Source organism: Salvelinus alpinus, chromosome 1, assembly GCF_045679555.1.
Source record: "Salvelinus alpinus chromosome 1, SLU_Salpinus.1, whole genome shotgun sequence".
NCBI lineage: Eukaryota > Metazoa > Chordata > Actinopteri > Salmoniformes > Salmonidae > Salvelinus > Salvelinus alpinus.
In genome coordinates, this window is record NC_092086.1 from 31,433,828 (window position 1) to 31,458,458 (window position 24,631).

The 24,631-nt window shown below is 43.1% G+C and overlaps 3 protein-coding genes across 5 annotated transcripts in view; all 3 read left to right on the top strand.

Moving 5' to 3' along the window:
• Positions 1-6,386, top strand: part of LOC139573255 (protein kinase C alpha type-like) — a 46,484-nt gene extending 40,098 nt beyond the window's left edge. Inside the window, exon 12 of the mRNA XM_071396509.1 lies at positions 2,835-6,386. Coding sequence (XP_071252610.1) covers positions 2,835-3,002 — 168 coding nt within the window. The 3' untranslated portion in view covers positions 3,003-6,386. The remainder of the gene's footprint in view (positions 1-2,834) is intronic.
• rac1b (Rac family small GTPase 1b) overlaps positions 1-24,631 on the top strand; it is a 140,623-nt gene that overhangs the window by 46,475 nt on the left and 69,517 nt on the right. The window lies entirely within an intron of this gene.
• Positions 9,306-24,095, top strand: LOC139573262 (voltage-dependent calcium channel gamma-5 subunit). Of its 3 annotated transcripts, XR_011674570.1 has the most exons (7): positions 9,320-9,714; positions 19,591-19,857; positions 20,373-20,459; positions 21,629-21,769; positions 22,049-22,194; positions 22,629-23,196; positions 23,254-24,095. XR_011674570.1 is itself a non-coding variant. In XM_071396521.1 (6 exons), exons 2-6 carry the CDS (start codon positions 19,662-19,664, stop codon positions 22,887-22,889), a joined length of 831 nt encoding a protein of 276 aa, XP_071252622.1. In that variant the 5' UTR covers positions 9,320-9,714; positions 19,591-19,661; the 3' UTR covers positions 22,890-24,095. The 3 variants fall into 3 exon arrangements, 2 of the variants coding, with proteins under 2 accessions (XP_071252636.1, XP_071252622.1); XM_071396521.1 differs by having other exon boundaries at positions 22,629-24,095; XM_071396535.1 differs by lacking the exon at positions 21,629-21,769 and having other exon boundaries at positions 9,306-9,714; positions 22,629-24,095.

Consider the following 24,631-nt stretch of genomic DNA (forward strand, 5'->3'; position numbering starts at 1 on the left):
AGCCACCATCTACCCTCCTCCATCCCTCCTCCATCCCTCCTCCATCCCTCCATCCCTCCATCCCACCATCTACCCTCCTCCATCCCTCCCTCCCTCCATCCCACCATCCCTCCATCCCTCCATCCCACCATCCCTCCATCCCTCCATCCCACCATCCCTCCATCCCACCATCCCTCCATCCCTCCATCCCTCCATCCCACCATCCCTCCATCCCACCATCTACCCTCCTCCATCCCTCACTCCCTCCATCCCTCCCTCCCTCCATCCCACCATCCCTCCATCCCACCATCCCTCCATCCCTCCATCCCACCATCTACCCTCCTCCATCCCTCCCTCCCTCCATCCCTCCATCCCACCATCTACCCTCCTCCCTCCATCCCTCCATCCCACCATCCTCCTTTGCCACCCTTCCTATTGCTAAACACACTCTCACAACCAGGCGTGGGGGCTTTGTGACTAAACCCACACCCCAACCCCTACCCACCCCTCTCTCCCTCCATCCCACCTCTCTCCATCACAGCCCCTTCTTTTCCTACAAACACACTTGCCGGGCGTGGGGGCTTTGTGACCGAACCCTCCTACAGAGGTTTAAGAATACATAGGTTTAAAAATAGCCCTCTAAAAGCCTCCTAGCCCTCACACCATATCCACCGCATTGCTACATGGCGGATGTATCCGTGTGGGTTCACATACAAACAGAGCTAATTCTGGTCTCCATTTATTCTGGAGGTATCGTGAGGTACAGTATACAGTAGTAATGAGATCCTTCTGGAGGTATCGTGAGGTACAGTATACTGTCATAATGAGATCCTTCTGGAGGTATCGTAAGGTACAGTATACAGTCATAATGAGATCCTTCTGGAGGTAGCGTGAGGTACAGTATACTGTCATAATGAGATCCTTCTGGAGGTATCGTGAGGTACAGTATACTGTCATAATGAGATCCTTCTGGAGGTATAGTGAGGTACAGTATACTGTCATAATGAGATCCTTCTGGAGGTATCGTGAGGTACAGTATACTGTCGTAATGAGATCATTCTAGAGGTATCGTGAGGTACAGTATACTGTCATAATGAGATCCTTCTGGAGGTATCGTGAGGTACAGTATACTGTCATAATGAGATCCTTCTGGGGGTATCGTGAGGTACAGTATACTGTCGTAATGAGATCCTTCTGGAGGTATCGTGAGGTACAGTATACTGTCATAATGAGATCCTTCTGGAGGTATCGTGAGGTACAGTATACTGTCATAATGAGATCATTCTGGAGGTATCGTGAGGTACAGTATACTGTCGTAATGAGATCATTCTAGAGGTATCGTGAGGTACAGTATACTGTCATAATGAGATCCTTCTGGAGGTATCGTGAGGTACAGTATACTGTCATAATGAGATCCTTCTGGGGGTATCGTGAGGTACAGTATACTGTCATAATGAGATCATTCTGGAGGTATCGTGAGGTACAGTATACTGTCATAATGAGATCATTCTGGAGGTATCGTGAGATACAGTATACTGTCAGAAGGAGATCCTTCTGGAGGTATCGTGAGGTACAGTATACTGTCATAATGAGATCCTTCTGGAGGTATCGTGAGGTACAGTATACTGTCATAATGAGATCCTTCTGGAGGTATTGTGAGGTACAGTATACTGTCATAATGAGATCATTCTGGAGGTATCGTGAGGTACAGTATACTGTCATAATGAGATCATTCTGGAGGTATCGTGAGGTACAGTATACTGTCATAATGAGATCCTTCTGGAGGTATCGTGAGGTACAGTATAATATCATAATGAGATCATTCTGGAGGTATCGTGAGGTACAGTATACTGTCATAATGAGATCATTCTGGAGGTATCGTGAGGTACAGTATACTGTCATAATGAGATCCTTCTGGAGGTATTGTGAGGTACAGTATACTGTCATAATGAGATCATTCTGGAGGTATCGTGAGGTACAGTATACTGTCATAATGAGATCATTCTGGAGGTATCGTGAGGTACAGTATACTGTCATAATGAGATCCTTCTGGAGGTATCGTGAGGTACAGTATACTGTCATAATGAGATCCTTCTGGAGGTATCGTGAGGTACAGTATACTATCATAATGAGATCATTCTGGAGGTATCGTGAGGTACAGTATACTGTCATAATGAGATCCTTCTGGAGGTATCGTGAGGTACAGTATACTATCATAATGAGATCATTCTGGAGGTATCGTGAGGTACAGTATACTGTCATAATGAGATCATTCTGGAGGTATCGTGAGGTACAGTATACTGTCATAATGAGATCCTTCTGGAGGTATTGTGAGGTACAGTATACTGTCATAATGAGATCATTCTGGAGGTATCGTGAGGTACAGTATACTGTTGTAATGAGATCATTCTGGAGGTATCGTGAGGTACAGTATACTGTCATAATGAGATCATTCTGGAGGTATCGTGAGGTACAGTATACTGTCATAATGAGATCCTTCTGGAGGTATCGTGAGGTACAGTATACTATCATAATGAGATCATTCTGGAGGTATCGTGAGGTACAGTATACTGTCATAATGAGATCCTTCTGGAGGTATCGTGAGGTACAGTATACTATCATAATGAGATCATTCTGGAGGTATCGTGAGGTACAGTATACTGTCATAATGAGATCATTCTGGAGGTATCGTGAGGTACAGTATACTGTTGTAATGAGATCATTCACCCACAAAAAGTGACAGCTAGACATCCTCTTGCTGTGGGCAACTTAATGTACTTCCCTTTACCGCCTAATATCAGCCATTTCTCTGTCTCTCCCTCTACCTCCCCCCTCTCTCTCTCACACACACACAGGGTGGTAAAGGAGCAGAAAACTTTGACAAGTTCTTCACACGCACCCAGCCCATGTTGACCCCTCCAGACCAGCTAGTCATCGCCAACATTGACCAGAGCGACTTCGCTGGTTTCTCCTACATCAACCCACAGTTCATCCACCCTTCCCTCCTTCACAGTGTGGTATGAGGGAATAGATCAGGGAGAGGAGGAAGAGAGAGAGAGAGGGTGGTGAGAGAGCAAGAGAGAGAGAGAGAGGAGAGAAGGGGGAAGAGAGCCATGTGGACTGGGACTGGGACAGCAACCCTCCAGATTGACCACCTATTGTCCCTTTGTCAAAGGGACTGATATTATCTTCATGTGTTCTCTGGACTTCAGTCGGCGACATTCTGTAAACAAGCTGTCCACGAACGATCTCGATTGGAATTTGTCTGATGCGATGGAGGGGGTAAGGGAGGGGTTGGTGTACAGGGGAGTATGTCTAAGTTTATCTGGTGATTGAGCGCAGTAATCATGGATACATTGATTTGAGAAGTAGGCCTGCTACAGTACAGTGAGCGTTGACATGAATTGCACACTGTTACCATGGGGAACCATTTAGCTCTGCAACCTACTGGCCTAACATTCAGGAACGGGTTCCATGTTTTCCACAGTTCCAGAACCTCCTACTTGCTCTAGAACCTAGAACCAAACCCTACAGTACCTTCCTGTCCGGAAGTTGTCTGTGGGACTGCATACAGTATCTCATGATTCCTCAGTGTGTTGCTATGGATACAAAGGGAGCACTCCCTCCCTATGAAGCATGATGGAACGTACCCTCCTGTCCCTGCCTTTCCTCTCTCTACTGTACCTACTGTACTGTACTGCCATTTCTAAACAGTCTGCTACACCACATTCTAGATTATATTTATATACCTACAGAGAAGAGAGGTCTATTGTCTACTGTTACACGAGTGCCAAAATAGAGGTGAAACAAATCATTTTATTCCAGTACATATCTATATAAACATATACTATCTACAGCGTCCGTTTCTTACGAAATTCCTATAGTCAACTATGATGTCTTTCCTTGTGGCAAAGCCGTTAACCCTTCTGATGGTGTCAGCGCGCTAAACTAAGCTCAACACCGTGTTTCTCTGGCAGTTTTATTAATATACTCCAAACCGTTACCAAACGTTTACAAACCGTTATCAAACGTTTACAAAACGTTACTAAAACGTAACCCACCAAGTATAGCTGTGTCTAACCTAGTATGTTGTTAAAGAACAACTTTTTGGTCGGTATGAACAGTTGACTGATGAAACAATGATGAACATTTTAGATGGTGTCCAATTGTATTTTTGGTGAAAGCACTGGTACCAATATTCTCAGAGTTATTTAGGAGAATTTATGAGCAAGACTGAATTGAGGATATGGTTCTGTTCATGAGGTTTGCGACAACATGTAACTTGGTATTCTGGACTTCTATTTATGGGGGAAAATGTTGAACTGAGGTTCATGAGAAGACGATGTTTTGATTTGACTAGTGAAAATGCTCTTTCCATATGCACCATGCAGTTCTCTGTTCCCTGCTCATTTCCTGATTATGAATAAGCGCTAGATGACTTTCTAGGGGATGCAGCACACGTCTGATATTTATCATTGTAAAACCAAGTATTAGGATATTTGTTGACTAATTAATTGTTGTCTGTATGAAAGTCCTACCCCACTGAAAAGTTGAATGAGATTCAGAGAATAGATTTTTTTTGTTACTTATTAAACATATTCCGTATGTTTCCCTCTATACTTTTCTGACCAGAGAGAACATTGTTTACCCTATTTGTCGACCATTTTGTAAATATCGAAAGAGTTTTTTCAAAAAGAGAAATGACTTGCATATTTTATACCACGAACTGAATGTGCTTTTACTACCTTAGACGGGTTAAACATCTCTGTTTAGATGACTATCCCAAAAACACATGACGTTTGGCTGAATCTTTGGTAGCTTTGTTATCAGCGAAACCTTGTAATATGTATTTTCTCTATTTATCCACAGTTTGTTTTTGACTGTTTTAAAGGTAGAGTCAGCGAAATGACCTTGCACGAAAAGCACCGCAGATATTCCGATGAGCAAGACTCAAGACTTCACTCTCACAAAGTCACCCACAGTATCTGTACATGGGTTCCCTTCACGCTCTTACAACGTAGTAGCCACGGGACCAAAACTGCCTCACACTCTCAGTGTGTTGCGGAGATTGACCCACTATGCAGTTTACTTTGTGCATCTTGGTCATATCGCTGACTCTACCTTTAATGTTTCACAGACGATATGCAGTATCTACAGCATGTGTGACTGTGGCGCGTGGTCCCTGGTTGAATACACTCCTACTCCTACTCCTAGCCTTGGTTTCTCTTCTATCAGAGGCAGAAGTGTGTTTTCTGGCTTTCGCTGTGTGCATGTGAGGGTAAGGCCTGATCTAAGCATGAGAGAAGGCATGATGCATGTTAACACAGATCCCCAGGTGTACAGTATGAAGTTCATGTGTCACCAAGCATCACAGTGAGACACACGCCTGTCCCGCTAGCCCCTCCCACTACACTTCTCTCCTCTTTCTGTTCTCCTCTTCTCCATTTGTTTATTGGTTTGTCTTAGTGTTCAGTCTCCTGACTCAACCAAGTTCTAAATTCAGTCAGAACTCACATCTAAGCCATGGACACAACGATTAGATTTTTCTGTCTCTTCTGTTTTGGTTGTGGTTATGTAGAAGTTCTGAAAGGGGCCAAACTGAGAACCTACATAATGAGAGATCAACACAGAGCAAGCACAGGAAGTTCAATCAGACACAACTGAACTGCCAAAGAATAAAGAAACTTTGGTCTATTGTTTAATACACCCTGACCACAAAGACACAGTTGTTTTGGTGTTTCAGCCTATTGCCAAATGTCTTGCATTTAGTCCGTTTCTGTTAGACAACGGTATTTGTAGCATGTCCTTGAAATGTAGCTGTTCAATGGGGATGACTACTGAAATTATGTTAACATGTAACTTTGATTACATTTTAGTATTAAAGTGTCCCATCTGGACCAAATGGACCTATTCGAAATAAGGGGAACCATATGTTTACACAACATTGCTGATGAGACAAACTGAGAAGTATTTCATTGAAGCTGAGTCAGGATCTTGTCTGTCCATCTAGATATTATGTTTTACTTCAAAGATGTGGAGGTTTCTACATGGAGAATATAGCACTCTCTATAGAACTTATCAGATACTAGTGGGAAAGAGAGGCCAACCATAGTTAGCCCTGTGAATGACGTCTCACATTGAGAATCTATGTCTAGTGAGTGGGCGGTGTTTGGGCTACTATAGACACAAAACCTCCATCAAGTATGTACTTTTAGGATGAACTATAATCTCTTGCGGTCAATATTTGAATCACCGTGGCGATCATGGGACCACAACACAGGGATGTTTTGTATGCTTTATTTTCATTTCACTCTCCTTGCTTTTATTTGTCAAGTTCTCCCATGTCCCTTTGCTAACTGGGGTATAAAGGATACTGTGTATGAATAAACCAATGAAAATGCAATCTGCTTTATTTGTGTTGTTTTGCTTTCTGTAGCCTCCCAGGCTTCATATGTAGATTCTACATGTTGGACGGTTGACTGTATCTTTGTACTGTATATCACTATTGATATCCATGAGGAATCTCGCTTTGCCTCACACACTTCAAAAGTATTCTTGCTTAAAAGCAACGAAATCTCACCAATATCCAAAAGCCACATTCAGTATTCTCTCACCGAACAACAGAAACGTCACAGCAATAACTTTTCCTTCTCCTCAGGATGACAAAAGGATGAATGTTGTCTGCCCTCTTCATATTAACCCTTCAAACGTGGCCTGCCAGATAGGAGCGTTTAGCGGTCTAGCACCCTCGGTCTGCACACAGACAAATTGGCAGCAATCAAAGCCTACTGAGCCTTCAGATGAATCAGCAGAGTACTGCTGTTTGTTTTGTTTTCGGCTGGGCTGGGGTTCGCCTCGTAATGTGTGTGTATGTCTGTTGTTTCTCCCACTCTCTGCCCCCCCCCCCCCCCCCGCCCCCCTCTCTCGCTATCTCTCTCCCCCCTCTCTCTATTTCTCTCTCTCTATTTCTCTCTGTCTGTCTAAGTGGACCACTCTGCATTCACAGCACACAGACCTGGCCCGGTACGTTGGCTCCTATTATATTCCAGTTGCTGAGCAAGTGAACCTGCTCATAAAGCCATAATAATGCAGAATACTAATGGAAGTTAATCTAGATAAGATATGCCCTTGAGATATACCTCGTCGGTTATATAAGCTAATACTGAACACATGAGTAAACAGTTTGCTTCATGTAAAGCATTCAAAGGCCCCCTACACACTTAGATTGTACAACTTATTTACAACGCATTTGACACAATGGTCGTGATACAACAGATATTTTTCTGATACAATGGACAGTTTTGTCTGTTGCTTGTGTTGTTATTTTTGTACAGAAGAACTCTCTGTTGTATCACAACGATTGTGCCAAATGCATTTGGCATTCCTTGTACAACATGATTGTGTACGGGGACAAGAAGACTAATATTTTATCCCTTATGAGAACATGACTGTAGCAGACAACTTATCACTATGCACAACGACAGTCTTTGTTGGTACACTCTAAAAAATGAGGGGTTCAACAAGGGTTCTTCTAAGATCCTCAGTTCTTTGAAGAACATTAGTCTTCTTGGCACTGCAAATGGCCACAAAAGGTTCTTCCAAGAACCCCATATGAGGTGGGGTTCATCGAGGAACCTCCTTAGTTGGTGGGGGTTCTTGCAGGAACCAAACTGCCCAACTGAAACATTTGAATTTGAATTTGAAAGGACAGCAGATGCAGGCACTTAACTGAAAAATGTAAAGATCTCCTCAATTTAAGGTAATATTTGTCCCTTATATGATCTAAATGTATATTGTTTAATGATGATACCATCTGTCTTTTCATATTTGTGAAAATCTTTCTAAAACAAAGACTGGACACAATTCAATGGATATCAATCAACAAAGAGGTAAGAATATGTAGGTTATAAGAATATGTTGAAGGCTAGCTGTATTGGGTGCAGATGACTGAACTGCTCACTTTTGTGTCTGTGTCTGCAGGTATACAGACAAGGAGGCATACAAAGGTATGTCAATTGGTATGTTATGCAAATCACATTTGCCATCCTCTTCCCTTACCTCTTCAAAGAATAGCCCATAGGCCTCTATGGACAAGGTATGTATATGAAAACCATCATCAAAACGGGTTTTTTCATTCACATTCACCACAAAAACCAAGGTAGTAATACTGTCGTGTGTTTTGTTAATCTTATGTATAATTACATTTTTTGGGATTCACAGATTTCACCCTCCCTACACCTCTGATGAATATAACAGGAAACCTGTTCGATAACCACTCACTGCAAAATCATTCTGGCTGTGGATACAGAGAACATCAACACATTAACATCAACACACCAGAGGAAAGACCCATTGGACTTGGGGCTCTGCTGGGACTTTACCTCATAATATAATTTTTTTATTCTACTTTGCCACTAAAATCATAATAAACTGAGAACAAAAATATTGTGTTATTGTTATGCATATTATTATCATCAACAATAATAATACCAGGGGGGGGTATTTAAAACATGAACCCCACAAAGTTATTCAAAAGTTTATTTGATGATTCATTAAAAGGGGTTCTTTTAAAGGGTTCTTCGAAGAACTTCTAGAGGTTCCCCCACAGTTTCAATTTGAAGAACCCCTAAAGGGTACTCCAGGAACCTTTTCTTTTTAGAGTGTATGTGTTCCTTATGTTTACAGAGATTTAAAAGTAATGTCCGATTGAGCTGACATATGAAGTGTTTACCGTCAATGAAGTCTCCGTGAACACGGGAACATTGCCTTTAAATTTAAATCGAGCTGTAACATGGATTTTCTGCGATACTTCTGCCATACTCATTGAATCCAGCCCAAAGCATTCTCTCTCATCTGTCTTTCGTTCATGTCAGGAGCTGGCCTTGGTGCTGAAGTCCCAGGGGCCCGGGACTGTTTCTAGACAAGACAGAATAAAGGCACAGTGATTATGATGCCTTTGCATCAGCTGTTTTGCTGGGGCTTCTTTTGTATTTTTCCACTGGTGAGAAGTTATTTTCTGCTCACTCTATCAGAAATGTGTGACATGTTTTCACAAAATAAGAGGAAATGTTTCAGATTTATTTTTAGGATACTTTGAGGAATTGCACATTTGGGCCATAAATAACATATCAATACGATCTCTCTCAGGCAATCTAGGGAAATCCAGAGGTAGACTTTATCATTATTGATGATGTCAAAAGGTTGTAAATATACAGTAAGCCATATGTGCATCTATCATTGGTGACTGAACACCTTTAGGGGGTGAGATTGACGGCACCTTTCTGGGAAAAAGTGTAAGACTGTATGTAACCTGATGAAATAGTTTGTTTTGGTTCGTGCTCTCCCTCTCTCTCTCTCTCTTGTTGCCTCCGCATTCAGCATTCCGCGCAGCGTGGTGATGATATCAATCACCATGGCACAAAGCGTCTGAGTTGAGCTGAAGCATCTGAGTTGAGCTGAGCAGGACAGCTACGTGCTGGTGCGGTCTGCGGATATGTCCGTCGTCAGTAGTGAGTGAGCGAGGTCGCCTGCTAAATCCGAAGAGCTCTGGAGGAAGCGCACCTTCATGCCAAGAAGCGAGTGGCTACGGTGTGCACCTCCGTCCGTCTTGTCTGTTTACCCAGCGGCGCTCCAACACTTTTTGTTACTGTCTGTGAGGGGTGCAGATGAAGACACACATAGGAGGGAGAACTACTGAGAGAGAACCCAGACTCATCCTACGCACACAGATTTGAGGTACGCAATCTGATGTAATACCGACTTTATTTGGTCCGGTAAGGAATTTAAATTGGACGTTTTTTTCCCCCAATGAGTTGCGTTTTGTATGACGTTCGCATTTTAATTTAAGAGGGGATATTTGGATTGAATCGGCAGTTAAAATTGATATCTATAGTCACAGTAAATTGTTTGAATGAAGATGAGTGATTAGACCCCAATGTAAGAAACATGTTTTCGTACTACAGCGTAGGGCACTTTGCCTCTGTTTTTCCCCCCGTAATTTCAGGTCCATGGATAGTTCCCATACATGCAGCGGTCTCTCCGGTTCAAAGAAATTTCACTTCACTACACCATTCAACTTGTAGCTGTAATACAAAGTGACGTGAACAATAGTTATCTCTGCAAATTATTTATTTTATCTCACCAAAGAGCTAGATTGGACAATTTATTGGTCTGTTTTCTTTCATCATTGTTTCTGATCGATATCTTTTCGCGGATCAGAGCAATGGAAAGTTGTTTTCGTTCGGGCACACTTTCCCTCTCTCTCTCCCTGTCTCTCTCTCTCTCTCCATCTCTGTGTCTATCAGAGAAAGAGAGAGAGAAAGAGATAATGGGTCTGGGCGGGAAATTATAGAGAATCGCGCGCTACTGTCACCTTTGAATCAACTGCACAATAGAGCGCCGATGAAATGACGGTGTCGCCGCAGACAATCAGTTTATAGACTACCTGCAATGTCCTCTGCAAGTCGACAACACCGAAATGACAAATGCCATCCTCTAAAGTTGGTTAGTTTGAATCCTCGAGCCGACAAGGTGAACAATCTGTCGCGCCCTTGAGCTAGGCACCTAACTCTAATTGCATCTGTAAACTGCTCTAGATAAGAGCATCTGCTAAAATGATTATTGAAAACGAATTCAACCCTGATTGAAGGGATCAGTGGTGTCCATATAGCATATTAGTGTGATGGAATCTGTATTGAGAAAATGTGTCCACATCTTTGGTAAATTATTTAAAATACTTCATTTTAATTTATATTTTACCCATTTAGCTAATTAATTAAGTCTGGATTGCACAGATATGTTTTGGGAGACTGCCAATAAAATTATTCAAATATGCCAAGAGAGACAAAGATAATAAGCACATGCGTGTGTGCGTGTAAGTTTGTGTGCGTGGATGTGTGAGCATAAACAGTACCAGTCAAAAGTTTTGACACACCTACTCATTCAAGGGAAAGAGAGAAAGAGAGAGAGAGCGAGAGAGAGAGAGAGAGAGAGAGAGAGAGAGAGAGAGAGAGAGAGAGAGAGAGAGAGAGAGAGAGAGAGAGAGATGGGTGAGAGAGCCATGTGGACTGGGACAGCAACCCTGTCTATCTCTATCTCTCTCTCTCAGTCTCTCTCTCCGTGAGAGAGAGTGACAGAGAGAGAGCGAGAGGTAGTGAGCTCATGGGCTCCTGAGTTCTTCTGCCAGAAGATAGAATTAGAGTTGGATAAATGTAGATAAACTGGCATTTTTCACATGGATAAAATTCCATACCAAAAACCTTGATTTTGGACTAAATTACCTGAATGGACTATTACTACCAAGGACTATCAAGAACAAACTTATAATAAACCAAATCCTGCAGAAGAAACACAAGCGAACCTGGAAATACTATCCAACACAAAACTGAGTGAGTATTGTTCAGTCTGAACCTACTTCTGAAGCCAAAAAGTAAAAGACAATAATCTGTAGGTAATGTTGTTATATAAAGCTTAATAAATAAATAATACTAAGCTACCAAGCTACTAGGACAGAACTGACCTTGTTGCAACTTCAAGTGAGAGGTGTGAAAACTCTTGAGCCTAACAATGGCAGGAGAGTTTCAAAGAGAGAGCACAGCAGGAAATGCTCTCTCTCTGTGACAACTCCCCAGCACTGATCACACCCAGGTCCCACAACTGCACTGCTCCTCAATCATTGAGAGGCGTAAATTCACAGAGCTGGAGAGAGACATGGTGGTGCTCAGAGAGCTAGTGGGGGTGCTCAGAGGACACCCCCCCCCCCCAACAACACCCAGAGGGCTGAAGGTGGAGATGGACAGCTGTCTGAGAGAGCTGACTGCTCTATGGACTGAGGTGAGAGAACTTAAAGAGGCACACGTGGCACTGAAGGAGAAGGTGAGAAATCTGAGGTGTGACAGAGAGCAGGACACTCCCCCAGAGAAGCCAGCCAAACAGCCCACATCAGACCCAGACCACAACCTCAACACCACAATGGGACAAACAACACAGGACCCACCAACCCAACAGACCTCACTCCCTCCTAACAGCCCCCCTGTCAGCTCCCCTGATAGCTACCTTGAAAGCCCCCACACATCCACTGAGAACACACAAAGCCAGAGATTGTGCTCCTCATTGACTCAAATGGCAAATACATTCAAGAGGAAAAACTTTTTCCCAAAGTGGCTAAACGCTGATGCACAAACACTAGACATGGCCTGGAGCTGTTGTCAGAGGACAGACTAGGGTCCCCCCAGCCACATCATAATTCACACGGACATAAATGACCTGAGAACACAGCAGTAAAGGGCGGCCACAGCACTCAAGGGAGTGATTGAAAAAGCTTCTTCCACTTTCCCCAACGCACAAGTGGTTATCTCCACTCTGCTACCACGAAAAGGCTTTCACCCTGCCACCATACAGCGGGTGAGTGCAAGCATTAAGCAAGACTGTGCCTCAAAACCTAATGTCTACCTGGCCCACCACTCCACCCTGGACTTGAACAGCCTTTATGACCAGGTCCACCTCTACAAGGCAGCAATCCCAACCCTCATCCGTAGCCTCAGCACCTCACACAGGAGCAACAGAGCAACGGACACCCCGCCCAGACCTGCAGGTCCTGAAGGACCTGCACCGAGAGAACCCATACCAAGAGGACCCAGACCACAGCATCACCAGCACACCCCAACCAGTTAAGACCACCCCAAGCAAACCCTGGCCACACCCCATATAGGCATCCCATATCAGACCTATGCCCCTTCTGGCCACCCCATGCCCCCTGCCCCTACGACAAGGACCTCAACATGACAGCAGGACATATGCCCAGGCCGTGAGCAGAGCAACAGGCCCAACCCCCACTATTACACCCGCCCAAGCCCCATCCTGCGACCTAAGAGGTATGTATCAGATGTTCAACATGCTCTATTCACACCTGCTGTGATGGTCTGGGCCTGAACCACACAAAAACAACACTAGACACTATGTAACACAAAGCTTTTAATATCTCTTCCTGGAATATACAAGGTCTGAGGTCATCTGCCTTTGGCCTAAAGAGCAGAAACCCAGACTTCATCAAAGAAATTGGAAATAAAGACATTATCATCCTACTAGAAACATGGTATAAAGGAGACAGACCCACTGGTTGCCCTCTAGGTTACAGAGAGCTGGTAGTCCCATCCACCAAACTACCAGGTGTGAAACAGGGAAGAGACTCAGGGGGCATGCTAATTTGGTATAGAGCAGACCTAAATTAGTCAAAGCAGGAACATTTTACATCTGGCTAGAAATGAATGAGGAGATTATCTCAACAGAGAAAAATGTCCTCATGTGTGCTACCTATATCCCGCCAATAGCATCCCCATACTTTAACGATGACAGCTTCTCCATCCTAGAGGGGGAGATCAACAATTTCCAGGACCAGGGACATGTACTAGTCTGTGGTGACCTAAATGCCAGAACTGGACAAGAACCAGACACCCTCAGCACACAGGGGGACAAACACCTATCTGCAGGTGACAGCATTCCCTCCCCCATATGCCCCCCTAGACACAACTACGACAACATAACCAACAAAAACGGGTCACAACTCCTGCAGCTCTGTCGGACACTGGGTATGTACATTGTCAATAGTAGGCTTTGAGGGGACTACTATGGTAGGTACACCTATAGCTCATCTCTTGGCGGTAGTACTGTAGACTACTTTATCACTGGCCTCAACCCAGAGTCTCTTAGAGCGTTCACAGTCAGTCCACTGACACCCCTATCAGATCACAGCAAAATCACACTCTACTTGAACAGAGCTATGCTCAATCATGAGGAATAAAAGCCAAAGGAACTGAATAATATTAAGAAATGCTATAGACGGAAGGAAAGTAGTGTGGTAATCTATCAAAAAAACAACTAGGCAACAACAAATTCAATCCCTTCCAGACAATTTCCTGGACAAAATGTTTCACTGTAATATTGAAGGTGTAAACTTGGCAGTAGAAAACCTAAACAAACAACAAACAAACAACAACGCGAGTTATCTATCCAAAATAGAGAAGTATGGATAAACCACTTCTCCAATCTTTTTGGCTCTATAACAAAGAACAAAGGACAAACAGCAAAAACATATACATGATCAAAAACAAATCTTAGAATCAACTATTAAATACTACCAGAACCCACTGGATTCTCCAATTACATTGAATGAACTGCAGGACAAAATACAAACCCTCCAACCCAAAAAGGCCTGTGGGGTTGATGGTATCCTAAATGAAATGATAAAATATACAGACCACAAATTCAAATTAGCTATACTTAAACTCTTTAACATCATCCTCAGCTTTGGCATATTCTCCAATATGTGGAACCAAGGACTGATCACCCCAATCCACAAAAGTGGAGACAAATTTGACCCCAATAACTACCATGGGATATGCATCAACAGCAACCTTGGAGAAATCCTCTGCATTATCATTAACAGCAGACTTGTACATTTCCTCAGTGAAAACAATATACTGAGCAAATGTCAAATTGGCTTTTTATCAAATTACCGTACATCAGACCATGTGTTCACCCTGCACACCCTAATTGGACAAACAAACCAAAACAAAGGTAAAGTCTACTCATGCTTTGTTGATTTCAAAAAAGCTTTCGACTCAATTTGGCATGAGGGCCTGCTATACAAATTGATGGAAAGTGGTGTTGGGGGAAAAACATACCACATTATAAAATCCATGTACACAAACAACAAGTGTGCAGTTAAAATAGGTAAAAAAACACACATTTCTTTCCACAGGGGCAGGGGGTGAGACAGGGATGCAGCTTAAGCCCCACCCTCTTCGACATCAACAAATTGTCGAGGGCACTAGAACAGTCTGCAGCACACGGCCTCACCCTACTAGAATCTGAAGTCGAATGTCTACTGTTTGCTGATGATCTGCTGCTTCTGTCCCCAGCCAAGGAGGGCCTCCAGCGGCACCTAGATCTTCTGCACAGATTCTGTCAGACCTGGGCCCTGAATAGTACATCTCAGTAAGACAAAAATAGTGGTGTTCCAAAAAAGGTCCAGTTGCCAGGACCACGAATACAAATTCCATCTAGACACGATGCATACCTCGGCCTAAACATCAGCGCCACAGGTAACTTCCACAAAGCTGTGAACTATCTGAGAGACAAGGCATGAAGGGCCTTCTATGCCATCAAAGGGAACATAAAATTTGACATACCAATTAGATTCTGGCTAAAAATACTTGAATCAGTTAAACTCCCATATCTGTTGGTTGAAGTACCACAGTGTGCATCACAGCAGCAAGATCTGTGACCTATTGCCACAAGGAAAGGGCAACCAATGAAGAACAAACACCATTGCAAATACAACCTATATTTATGTTTATTTATTTTCCCTTCTGTACTTTATCTATTTGCACATCATTACAACACTGTATGTAGACATATAATGACATGTGAAATGTCTTTATTCTTTTGGAACTTTTGTGAGTGTTTTTTTATTGTTTATTTCCCTTTTGTTTATTATCTGTTTCACTTGCTTTGGCAATGTACACATATGTTTCCCATGCCAATGAAGCCCCATGAATTGAAAATGAATTGAATTGAGACAGAGACTAAGAGAGAAAGACTAAGAGAGAGACTAAGAGAGAGACTAAGCGTGAGAGACTAAGCGTGAGAGACTAAGAGTGAGAGACTAAGAGTAAGAGACTAAGAGAGAGAGACAAAGAGAGAGACTAAGAGAGAGAGAGAGCGACTGAGAGAGAGAGAGACTAAGAGAGAGACTAAGAGAGAGAGACAAAGAGAGAGAGACTAAGAGACAGACAGAGACAGAGAGAGACTGAGAGAGAGAGAGAGAGACTAAGAGAGAGAGAGAGAGAGAAACTGAGAGAGAGAGAGAGACAGAAAGAGAGACTAAGAGAGAGAGAGAGAGACTGAGAGAGAGAGACAGAGAGAGAGAGAGAGAGACAGAGAGACTAAGAGAGAGAGAGACTAAGAGAGAGAGAGAGAGACTGAGAGAGAGAGAGAGAGAGAGAGAGAGAGAGACTAAGAGAGCGAGCGAGAGAGAGACTGAGAGAGAGAGACTAAGAGAGAGACAGAGAGAGACAGAGAGAGAGAGACTAAGAGAGAGAGAGAGAGACTAAGAGAGAGAGAGAGAGTGAGATAAAGAGACAGAGAGAGAGAGACTGAGCGAGAGACTGAGACAGAGAGAGAGAGAGACTGAAAGAGAGAGAGACTGAGAGATAGAGATCCACCCAAATTATGAGAAAACAAAAAGATAATTACTTGACACATTGGAAATAATTAACAAAACACTGAGCAAACTAGAATAATATTTGGCCACTGGCAGAATACCTGACCACTGTGACTGACCCAAAATTAAGAAAAGCTTTGACAGACTCAGTGGGCATAGCCTTGCTATTGAGAGAAGCCGCCATAGGCAGACCTGGCTCTCAAGAGAAGACAGGCTATGTGCCCACTGCCCACAAAATGAGGTGATAACTGAGCTACACTTCCTAACCTCGTGCAAAATATATGACCATATTAGAGACACGTATTTCCCACAGATTACACAGACCACAAAGAATTTGAAAACAAATACAATTTTGATAAACTCCAATATCTGCTGGGTGAAATACCACACTGTGCCATCACAGCAGCAAGATTTGGACCTGTTGCCACAAGAAAAGGTCAACCAGTGAAGAACAAACACCATTGTAAATACAAAACATATTTATGTTTATTTATTTTCCATTTTGTATTTAAACTATTTGCACATCATTATAACACTGTACATAGCCATGATATGACATTTGAAATGTGTCTAGTCCTTTGAAATTTTTGATTGATTATTTCACTTTTGTTTATTACCTTTTTCACTTTGGGTGTGAGACTGAGCAAGAGAGTGGCGCTTCTTAGTGCAAGAGGCATCACTGCAGTACCTGGTTCATATCCAGGCTGCGTCACATCCGGCTGTGATTGGGAGTCCCATAGGGCAGTGCACAATTGGCCCAGTATAGTCTGGGTTTGGCCGGGGTAGGCCGTCATTGTAGATAATAATTTGTTCTTAATATGGCTAAGATCCCGTTAACGGCATCGATTTGACAACAGCCAGTGAAGGTGCAGGGCGCCAAATTCCAACAACAGAAATCTCATAATTAAAATTCTTCAAACATGCAAGTATTTCACACCATTTTAAAGATAAACTTGTTCTTAATCCCACCACAGTGTCCGATTTCAAAAAGGCTTTACGACGAAAGCACACCAAACGATTATGTTAGGTCAGTACCTAGTCACAGAAAAACACAGCCATTTTTCCAGCCAAAGAGAGGAGTCACAAAAAGCAGAAATAGAGATCAAAATTCATCACTAACCTTTGATGATCTTCATCAGATGACACTCATAGTACTTCATGTTACACAATACATGTATGTTTTGTTCGATAAAGTTCATATTTATATCCAAAAATCTCAGTTTACATTGGCGTGTTATGTTCAGTAGTTCCAAAACATCCGGTGATTTTGCAGAGAGCCACATCAATTTACAGAAATACTCATAATAAACATTGATAAAAGATACAACTGTTATACATGGAATTTTAGATCCACTTCTCCTTAATGCAACCGCTGTGTCAGATTTCAAAAAAACTTTACGGAAAAAGCACACCATGCAATAATCTGAGTACAGCGCTCAGACAACAAAACACGTCATACAGATATGCGCCATGTTGTGGAGTCAACAGAAGTCAGAAATAACATTATAAATATTCACTTACCTTTGATGATCTTCATCAGAATGCACTCCCAGAAATCCCAGTTCCACAGTAAATGTTTGATTTGTTCGATAAAGTCCATAATTTATGTCCAAATACCTCCTTTTTGTTTGCGCGTTTAGTACACAATCCAAACTCACGACACGCGGGCAAGTCCAGGCGAAAGTTCAGATGAAAAGTCATATTACAGTTCGTAGAAACATGTCAAACGAAGTATATAATCAATCTTTAGGATCTTTTTATCATAAATCTTCAATAATTTTTCAACCGGAGAATTCCTTTGTCTGTAGAAATGCAATGGAACAGAGCTAACTCTCACGTGAGCGCGCGTGATCAGCTCATGCCACTCTGGCAGAGCCCTGACTCATTCAGCTCTCATTAGCCCCCACTTCACAGTAGAATCCTCAAACAAGGTTCTAAAGACTGTTGACATCTAGTGGAAACCTTAGGAAGTGCAATATGACCCCATAGACACTGTATATTGGATAGGCAAACCTACAAACCTCAGATTTCCCACTTCCTGGTTGGATTTTTTCTCAGGTTTTTGCCTGCCATAGAGTTCTGTTATACTCACAGACATCATTCAAACAGTTTTAGAAACGTCAGAGTGTTTTCTATCCAAATCTACTAGCAACTGGGCCGGAGTAGCAGGCAGTTTACTCTGGGCACCTTATTCATCCAAGCTACTCAATACTGCCCCCAGCCTAAGAAATGTTCTTAACTGACTTGCCTAGTTAAATAAAGGTTACATTTGGAAAAAATTGAGACTGAGAGAGAGTACTTGTTCTGAAAGAATATCAATCACAGATATCATCTGTTTTCATATTTTTCGTTTATCCCTCTCTATTTTGTCACTTTGTCCAATTTTTATTCCAAAATCCCCTCAATTACCACCTTTCTCTCTCTCTCTCTCTCTCTTTCTTTCTCTCTCTCTCACTCCCACTCACACTCACACTCAAACATACACCAATCATGTAAGCATGTCCTCCTTCAGCGCTTGATGTTCCTTCAACACTCTTAACGCCTGCCAGCACGCCCACACAGTCATTTATGTACCCTCTCAAGTCCAGGGGAATTCACCACAATGAGCCAACAGCTGTGTTTTAAATCAGGACATTAAGTCTATTCACTGAGAAACATTTTCAGTCTACCTTTGAAATGTCTATTCAACACCTCATAGTACCCAGCCATGCATACTCCCACGGTCTCTTTCTTGTGTGGCTGTAAGGTGTTGCTCTTCATGCTTTATCATTAATTGGCCTGTAGATTCATCCACATGTCCTCACAGCCACAGAGCAGAGAGAGAGAACTGAAAGGGTAGTATTAGAACATCAGCACAGGGTCGGGTGGCTGTGTTTGTGTCATGCTGCTCTCTCTCTTTCTCTCCAGAGTGAATAGAAATTAAATTACGCCCGCAGCCGCACGTCTTCTTCTCTCTCTCTCTCTCTCTCTCTCTCTCTCTCTCTCTCTCTCTCTCTCTCTCTCTCTCTCTCTCTCTCTCTCTCTCTCTCTCTCTCTCTCTCTCTCTCTCTCTCTCTCTCTCTCTCTCTCTCTCTCTCTCTCTCTCTCTCTCTCTCTCTCTCTCTCTCTCTCTCTCTCTCTCTCTCTCTCTCTCTCTCTCTCTCTCTCTCTCTCTCTCTCAGTGACACAGGGCAGTATGACATGTATCTCTGTCTGAGAGATCTAGCAGCATTATCCCATTATACATCATCTACCAATCGTACAGAAGAGCATGCCAGTCAATTGTGTGTGTGCCTGTTCCTTTTATGGTCCTTTGCACCCTAAGTGCACCCAGTAGGTCGCTCTGCTTGTGTCACCAACTACATCCGTGTCTCCCCATTAACTGTAACAACCCCCTACTTTCCCCACAGATCTGACCTCTCACCCCTGACCTCTGACCCAGTGCCCCCTGCTGGTGCGGACCACCTCTGATCCTACCGTGATGAGCGCGTGCGGCAGGAAGGCTCTGGCATTGCTGAGCAGCGTGTTTGCGGTCAGCGGCCTGGGGCTTCTGGGAGTTGCGGTCTCTACAGACTACTGGCTGTACCTGGAGGAGGGGGTCATCCTGCCCCTGAACCAGACCACTGACATCAGGACCTCCCTGCACTCTGGACTCTGGAGAGTCTGCTTCCTGGCAGGTCACTACCATCTCCAGCTGATCCTGGATCAGACCAATTGAGACCAATTCTACACTCCTAGAAAAAAGGGTTGCAAAAGTGTTATGTGGGTGTCCCCATAGGAGAGCCCTTTTTGGTTCCAGGTAGAACTATTTTGGGTTCCATGTAGAACCCTCTGTGGAAAGGGATGTACATGGAACTCAAAAGGGTTTTACCTGGAACCAAAAGGGGTTTGTCAAAGGGTTCTCCTATGGGGACAGCAGAAGAACACTTTTAGGATCTAGATCTTCTTTCTTACTGTCTGGTTGATTTGGGGAATGAGAGGGAGAATGTTGCATTTACGCATTTGTGATGAAAGGTGACAGAGCTAGAGCGGTGTTTGTCAGACCCGAACGGTTTGGCCTACAATGGTTCGGCCTACAGTTTAGCCTAACTATTATGACCCCTCTATGGAAAGACTCAGCATGTCTTCCTGTCAGCATGTCTCCCTGTCAAAATAAAGGTTAAATATTAATCCCTCTCTTCTTCTCTTCCAGGTGAAGAGGCAGGTCGCTGTTTCACCATAGAGTACATCATGCCCATGAACTTACAGCTGACCTCTGAGTCCACAGTCAGTGTACTTAGTAAGTTATATTTCTCTAATTTTCCTGTCTCTCTCTCTCTCAATCTTTATTGTGTGGTTGCCTCTGTTGCCAAGGCATTGTATACATAATTGAACAATATGCTTGAGAAACAATAATAATATATATCAACTTTTGGGCCAGTTGCTCCAAAAGGGTCCCTCCCTCTCTTCTGGATGTACAGCGTTTGATTGAATAGACCCTGTCTGTGTGTGAGTAGATGAAGCACTCTTTGTGGTCAGAGTGAGTGGGTGGTTGTAATACTGCCAATGCATTCAGGACAAATAAGGACAAGTGACACAATGTATCAACATATGGCACCCTCTTCTGGTTACTTAGCGGAACAGTCTTTCTACCTGAATAGCTGAAGCTGTGAGAGGCAGCAGTGTACTGTACAATTAAGAAGCTGTATGTGCATTGGAAGAACTATTACTGAGGTTTTCTGAGTTCCTGTCGATGGATGGAGTGATAATGATATTATCATCATGGCTTGTAACCAGCGTTCTAAAGTGAAGAAATGCAAGAACAGACTGAATGCGAGAGATAATATATTCACTCTTGGGTGGCAAGAGACTTGTGTAAAATGGTGCTTCTTTATCATAAGATTTTAAGCTTTCACATCACCAATTAAGGCTCTAATGCTTAAACGTAATAATACAATGCAGTTTTATTGAAATTTGTTTTCCTCCTCCTAGCGTGTCTGAATGACTACCTCTTTACTATTCAAGTCTCTTTCCAATTGCCTCGAGCCCAGTCTGCCCATACAGAATAAAATGAGTCATCAGAACTCCCACCGTCTCTGGGTCTCCACCCTGCTGACTCCTCTCTGCTTCAGAATACTTATTAGGTGATAACTCTGAAGAGTCACACTGAGGGGGGTTTGACTTTCTCTAAAGTCACAGCCTCATTAGGTTTTGGTTGATGCCTGTTGAAAGCTCTCTGGTAGATAGGAAGATTGTTTGGACCCTCTATGTTCAGAGTTTGAGATGAAAGTAGAGTATAAGAGTTTGTAGATGAGCATAACTATATGTGTGTGAAATTCTGTTTCTGTATAGTAATCACTGTCTTTCTCTATGTTGCTGTCTCTCTCTCTCTCTCTCTCTCTCTCTCTCTCTCGCTCGCTCGCTCGCTCGCTCGCTCTCTCTCTCTCGCTCTCTCGCTCTCTCTCTCAGAGATGATTCGTTCAGCCACTCCGTTTCCTCTGGTCAGTCTGTTCTTCATGTTCATCGGCTTTGTGCTAAACAACATCGGACACGTCCGACCTCATCGCACTATCCTGGCCTTTGTCTCCGGAATCTTCTTCATCCTCTCAGGTACTCTTCTAATCTTTCATCTCTTCCTCCTCACCTCATTTTCTTTCTCCTCTTCTTCCCTCCTCCTCCTCCTTGTTTTCTGCTGTCTCTGCTTCAGCTACAGAATGTGACGGTGTCTATCTCGATTTAACACAATCACTATCTGTCTTCTCTGTCTGTCTGTGTCTTTCTCTGACTGATGTTCAGGCTTTGAAGGTTTGTTTAATCTCTCTTTTGCCTTCCCCTCTCTCTCTCTCTTTCTGTTATCTCCCCCTCCTCTTCCCTCTCTTTCTCTTTCAGGTCTGGCTCTGGTGGTAGGTCTCGTGCTGTATATATCCAGTATTAATGACGAGATGTTGAACAGGACTAAGAGCAGTGAGTCCTACTTCAGCTACCGGTACAGCTGGTCCTTCGCCTTCGCTGCCATCTCCTTTCTGCTCACTGAGGTACTTCAAAAGGCACTCGCACATCTGAGCTATCTTTGTTGCAGGTGCATGGTGACAGTTGAATAAGATGAGAAAAAATAAGAAACATGCACTCACTGAGGTACAAGATTTGTTGTAGAAAAAATCTACATTGTATGATAGTTCACTACCAAAGAATATGTTTTTTTATTGTCACATACACTGTATAGGTGAGGTGAAATACTACAGCCATAGTAGCAGAGCACCCCTGGAGCAAATTAGTGCCTTGCATTTCACCTTTTAGGCTCGGGTATTGGAACCAGCAACCTTACGGTTACGGCCCAACGCTCTAATCACTAGTTTAGCTGTCGTCTGCTGGTGTGGTACCCTCTTCTGGGTCTTCTGGCTCTCTATACTACAGAGTGCAGTGTCCTCTAACCTTTATCATCTCCTGTCTCTCTCTCTCTCCCCTCCAGAGTGCGGGCGTCATGTCCGTCTACCTGTTCATGAAGCGCTACACAGCCGAGGAAATGTACCAGCGCCACCACCCCGGCTTCTACCGGCCGCGCCTCAGTAACTGCTCTGACCACTCCGGTCAGTTCCTGCACCCGGAGACCTGGGCACGCGGACGCAGCCCCTCGGACATCTCCAGCGAAACCTCGCTCCAGATGAGCGCCAGCTACCCGGCCCTGCTCAAGTGCCCCGACTACGACCAGGTCTCCTCCTCACCCTGCTGAAGGGGTCATCAGGTCAGGGCAGGTCGCCAAGGTCAAGGGTGAGAAATCATAGGTGATGTTGCTTTTAGATACTGATCTAAGATCAGCTTCCGTTTTTCTTTTTTAAGTTATCTAGAATCTGTGGAGGATTGCTGGAAAGTTGCTGGGTGTGGATAGAACCTCCCGCCTGCATAGTTTACTGGGAGATCAGTCCCAATAGATATACAGGGAAGCCTCTATCTCTTTATTTTGTTGTTGTTCGTTCCCATTGTGATGCTGCGTCCTGGACCTTGTTTGAAAACTACTACCAGCCATGATTGCTGCTGAGGCAACAGTTGATGCCGCTGTGCCACATCTTACCTACAGATGGCAGCAAAGTGCAAAGTCTTTTCAGGAGTATTCACTTCTCACGTATTTTCTATTATATCAGGATACACCACTGCTTAGTTAACTTGACGAGGACCAAACTAACATTTACACAAATGTTTGAACGGAAACAATACATGTCACTATGTTAAAGCTGCAATCAGCAGTTGAAACAATAACAAAGTGAACTCCCCACCCGTTTCAGTAAAAAGCTGAGGGATGGGGCTGGAGAAATTCATAGACAGAGCTATAGATGCAAGGACTGGCCATCCATGATATCTAAATTATTGTTACCATGTTTTGAAGGTATATAGTGTTTGTTTACAAACATTGGAGTGAAACAAGCTTTTATTTTGGTTTCTGATGGTTACGACAGTTGAACTAAGCACATGAGGCATTTGTAATATTATAACATCATATTCTTAAGAGGTCCAAAAATGGATGAAACAACTGCAGATTGCACCTTTAAATGTGTTACATTGTGTAGTTTGCTTCATGTTGGAGTTTTTAAATTGATGTGTCCCTGCTGGCTCACGGATCTGCCAACATTACGTTTTCATGTTATGGAATCTCCCCCCAAACAATGCTTGGTTTTTGTATCATGTAAAAATGAATTATTTGAAAAGTAATTGGTATTTACTCTTAGACAGATTTTTATACATGCATATGTAGAACTGTTGTACATTGTATGAATATAGCAAACCATTGTAAAACAAGTCAAATGTGTAGTTGCTGCTTAAAATGATTAATTCTGAGTGTCAGCTTCATGCCTTCGGCATAGCAACTGTTGCATTCAAACTGCACTGTACAATATCTGGAGAATATCTAAATGTGGGAAATAAATAGACTTTTCAAAATCTTTTTAATGACATTGCCTGTTGATGAAATGCAATTTCATTCATTAAGTCCAGTTTCGTGATATTGATGGTTTGAGAACTAACGCAGCAGGATAGGAGAATTAATGAAGGGTAGGAAAAGTGTTAGGGCTTAGCTGAAATGCTAGTTGTCAACAGCTGCTATCCCCAACGTGACAACTAGATGGCGCTGTAATGGTAGCCACAACCGTATAAACCATCAGTCTCGACAAACCATTGGTATCATAACACCGGTTAATGGATTGGATTTAAATTTAGCTTCCATGTATTGTAATGTCACATCAATACACTGGGAGTCAGTGTTGCAAAGCAGACAGAATCCCCCCTTCAGGTCAGAAGGGTACAGAATCAGGACTTAAACACCCATCTGCCCACTATGTTACCTAAGACCTCGGTCCCCCTCTTTCAATAGATTTATTTGCACACCTTATCTAGACACTGTGTATCTATTTATTGGCCAATTAAGGGGGGAACTCATATTACTCTGACCTTATCTATGTCTGTTTGCTGATCAGTAAAGGG

What these genes read in the sequence shown, in the direction of transcription:
- LOC139573262 (XM_071396521.1), top strand. Translation starts at nt 19,662, where the DNA reads ATGAGCGCGTGCGGCAGGAAGGCTCTGGCATTGCTGAGCAGCGTGTTT. An exon ending in GAGAGTCTGCTTCCTGGCAG is followed by an intron (nt 19,858 to 20,372) that starts GTCACTACCATC and finishes CTTCTCTTCCAG; the next exon opens with GTGAAGAGGCAGGTCGCTGT. An exon ending in GTCCACAGTCAGTGTACTTA is followed by an intron (nt 20,460 to 21,628) that starts GTAAGTTATATT and finishes TCTCTCTCTCAG; the next exon opens with AGATGATTCGTTCAGCCACT.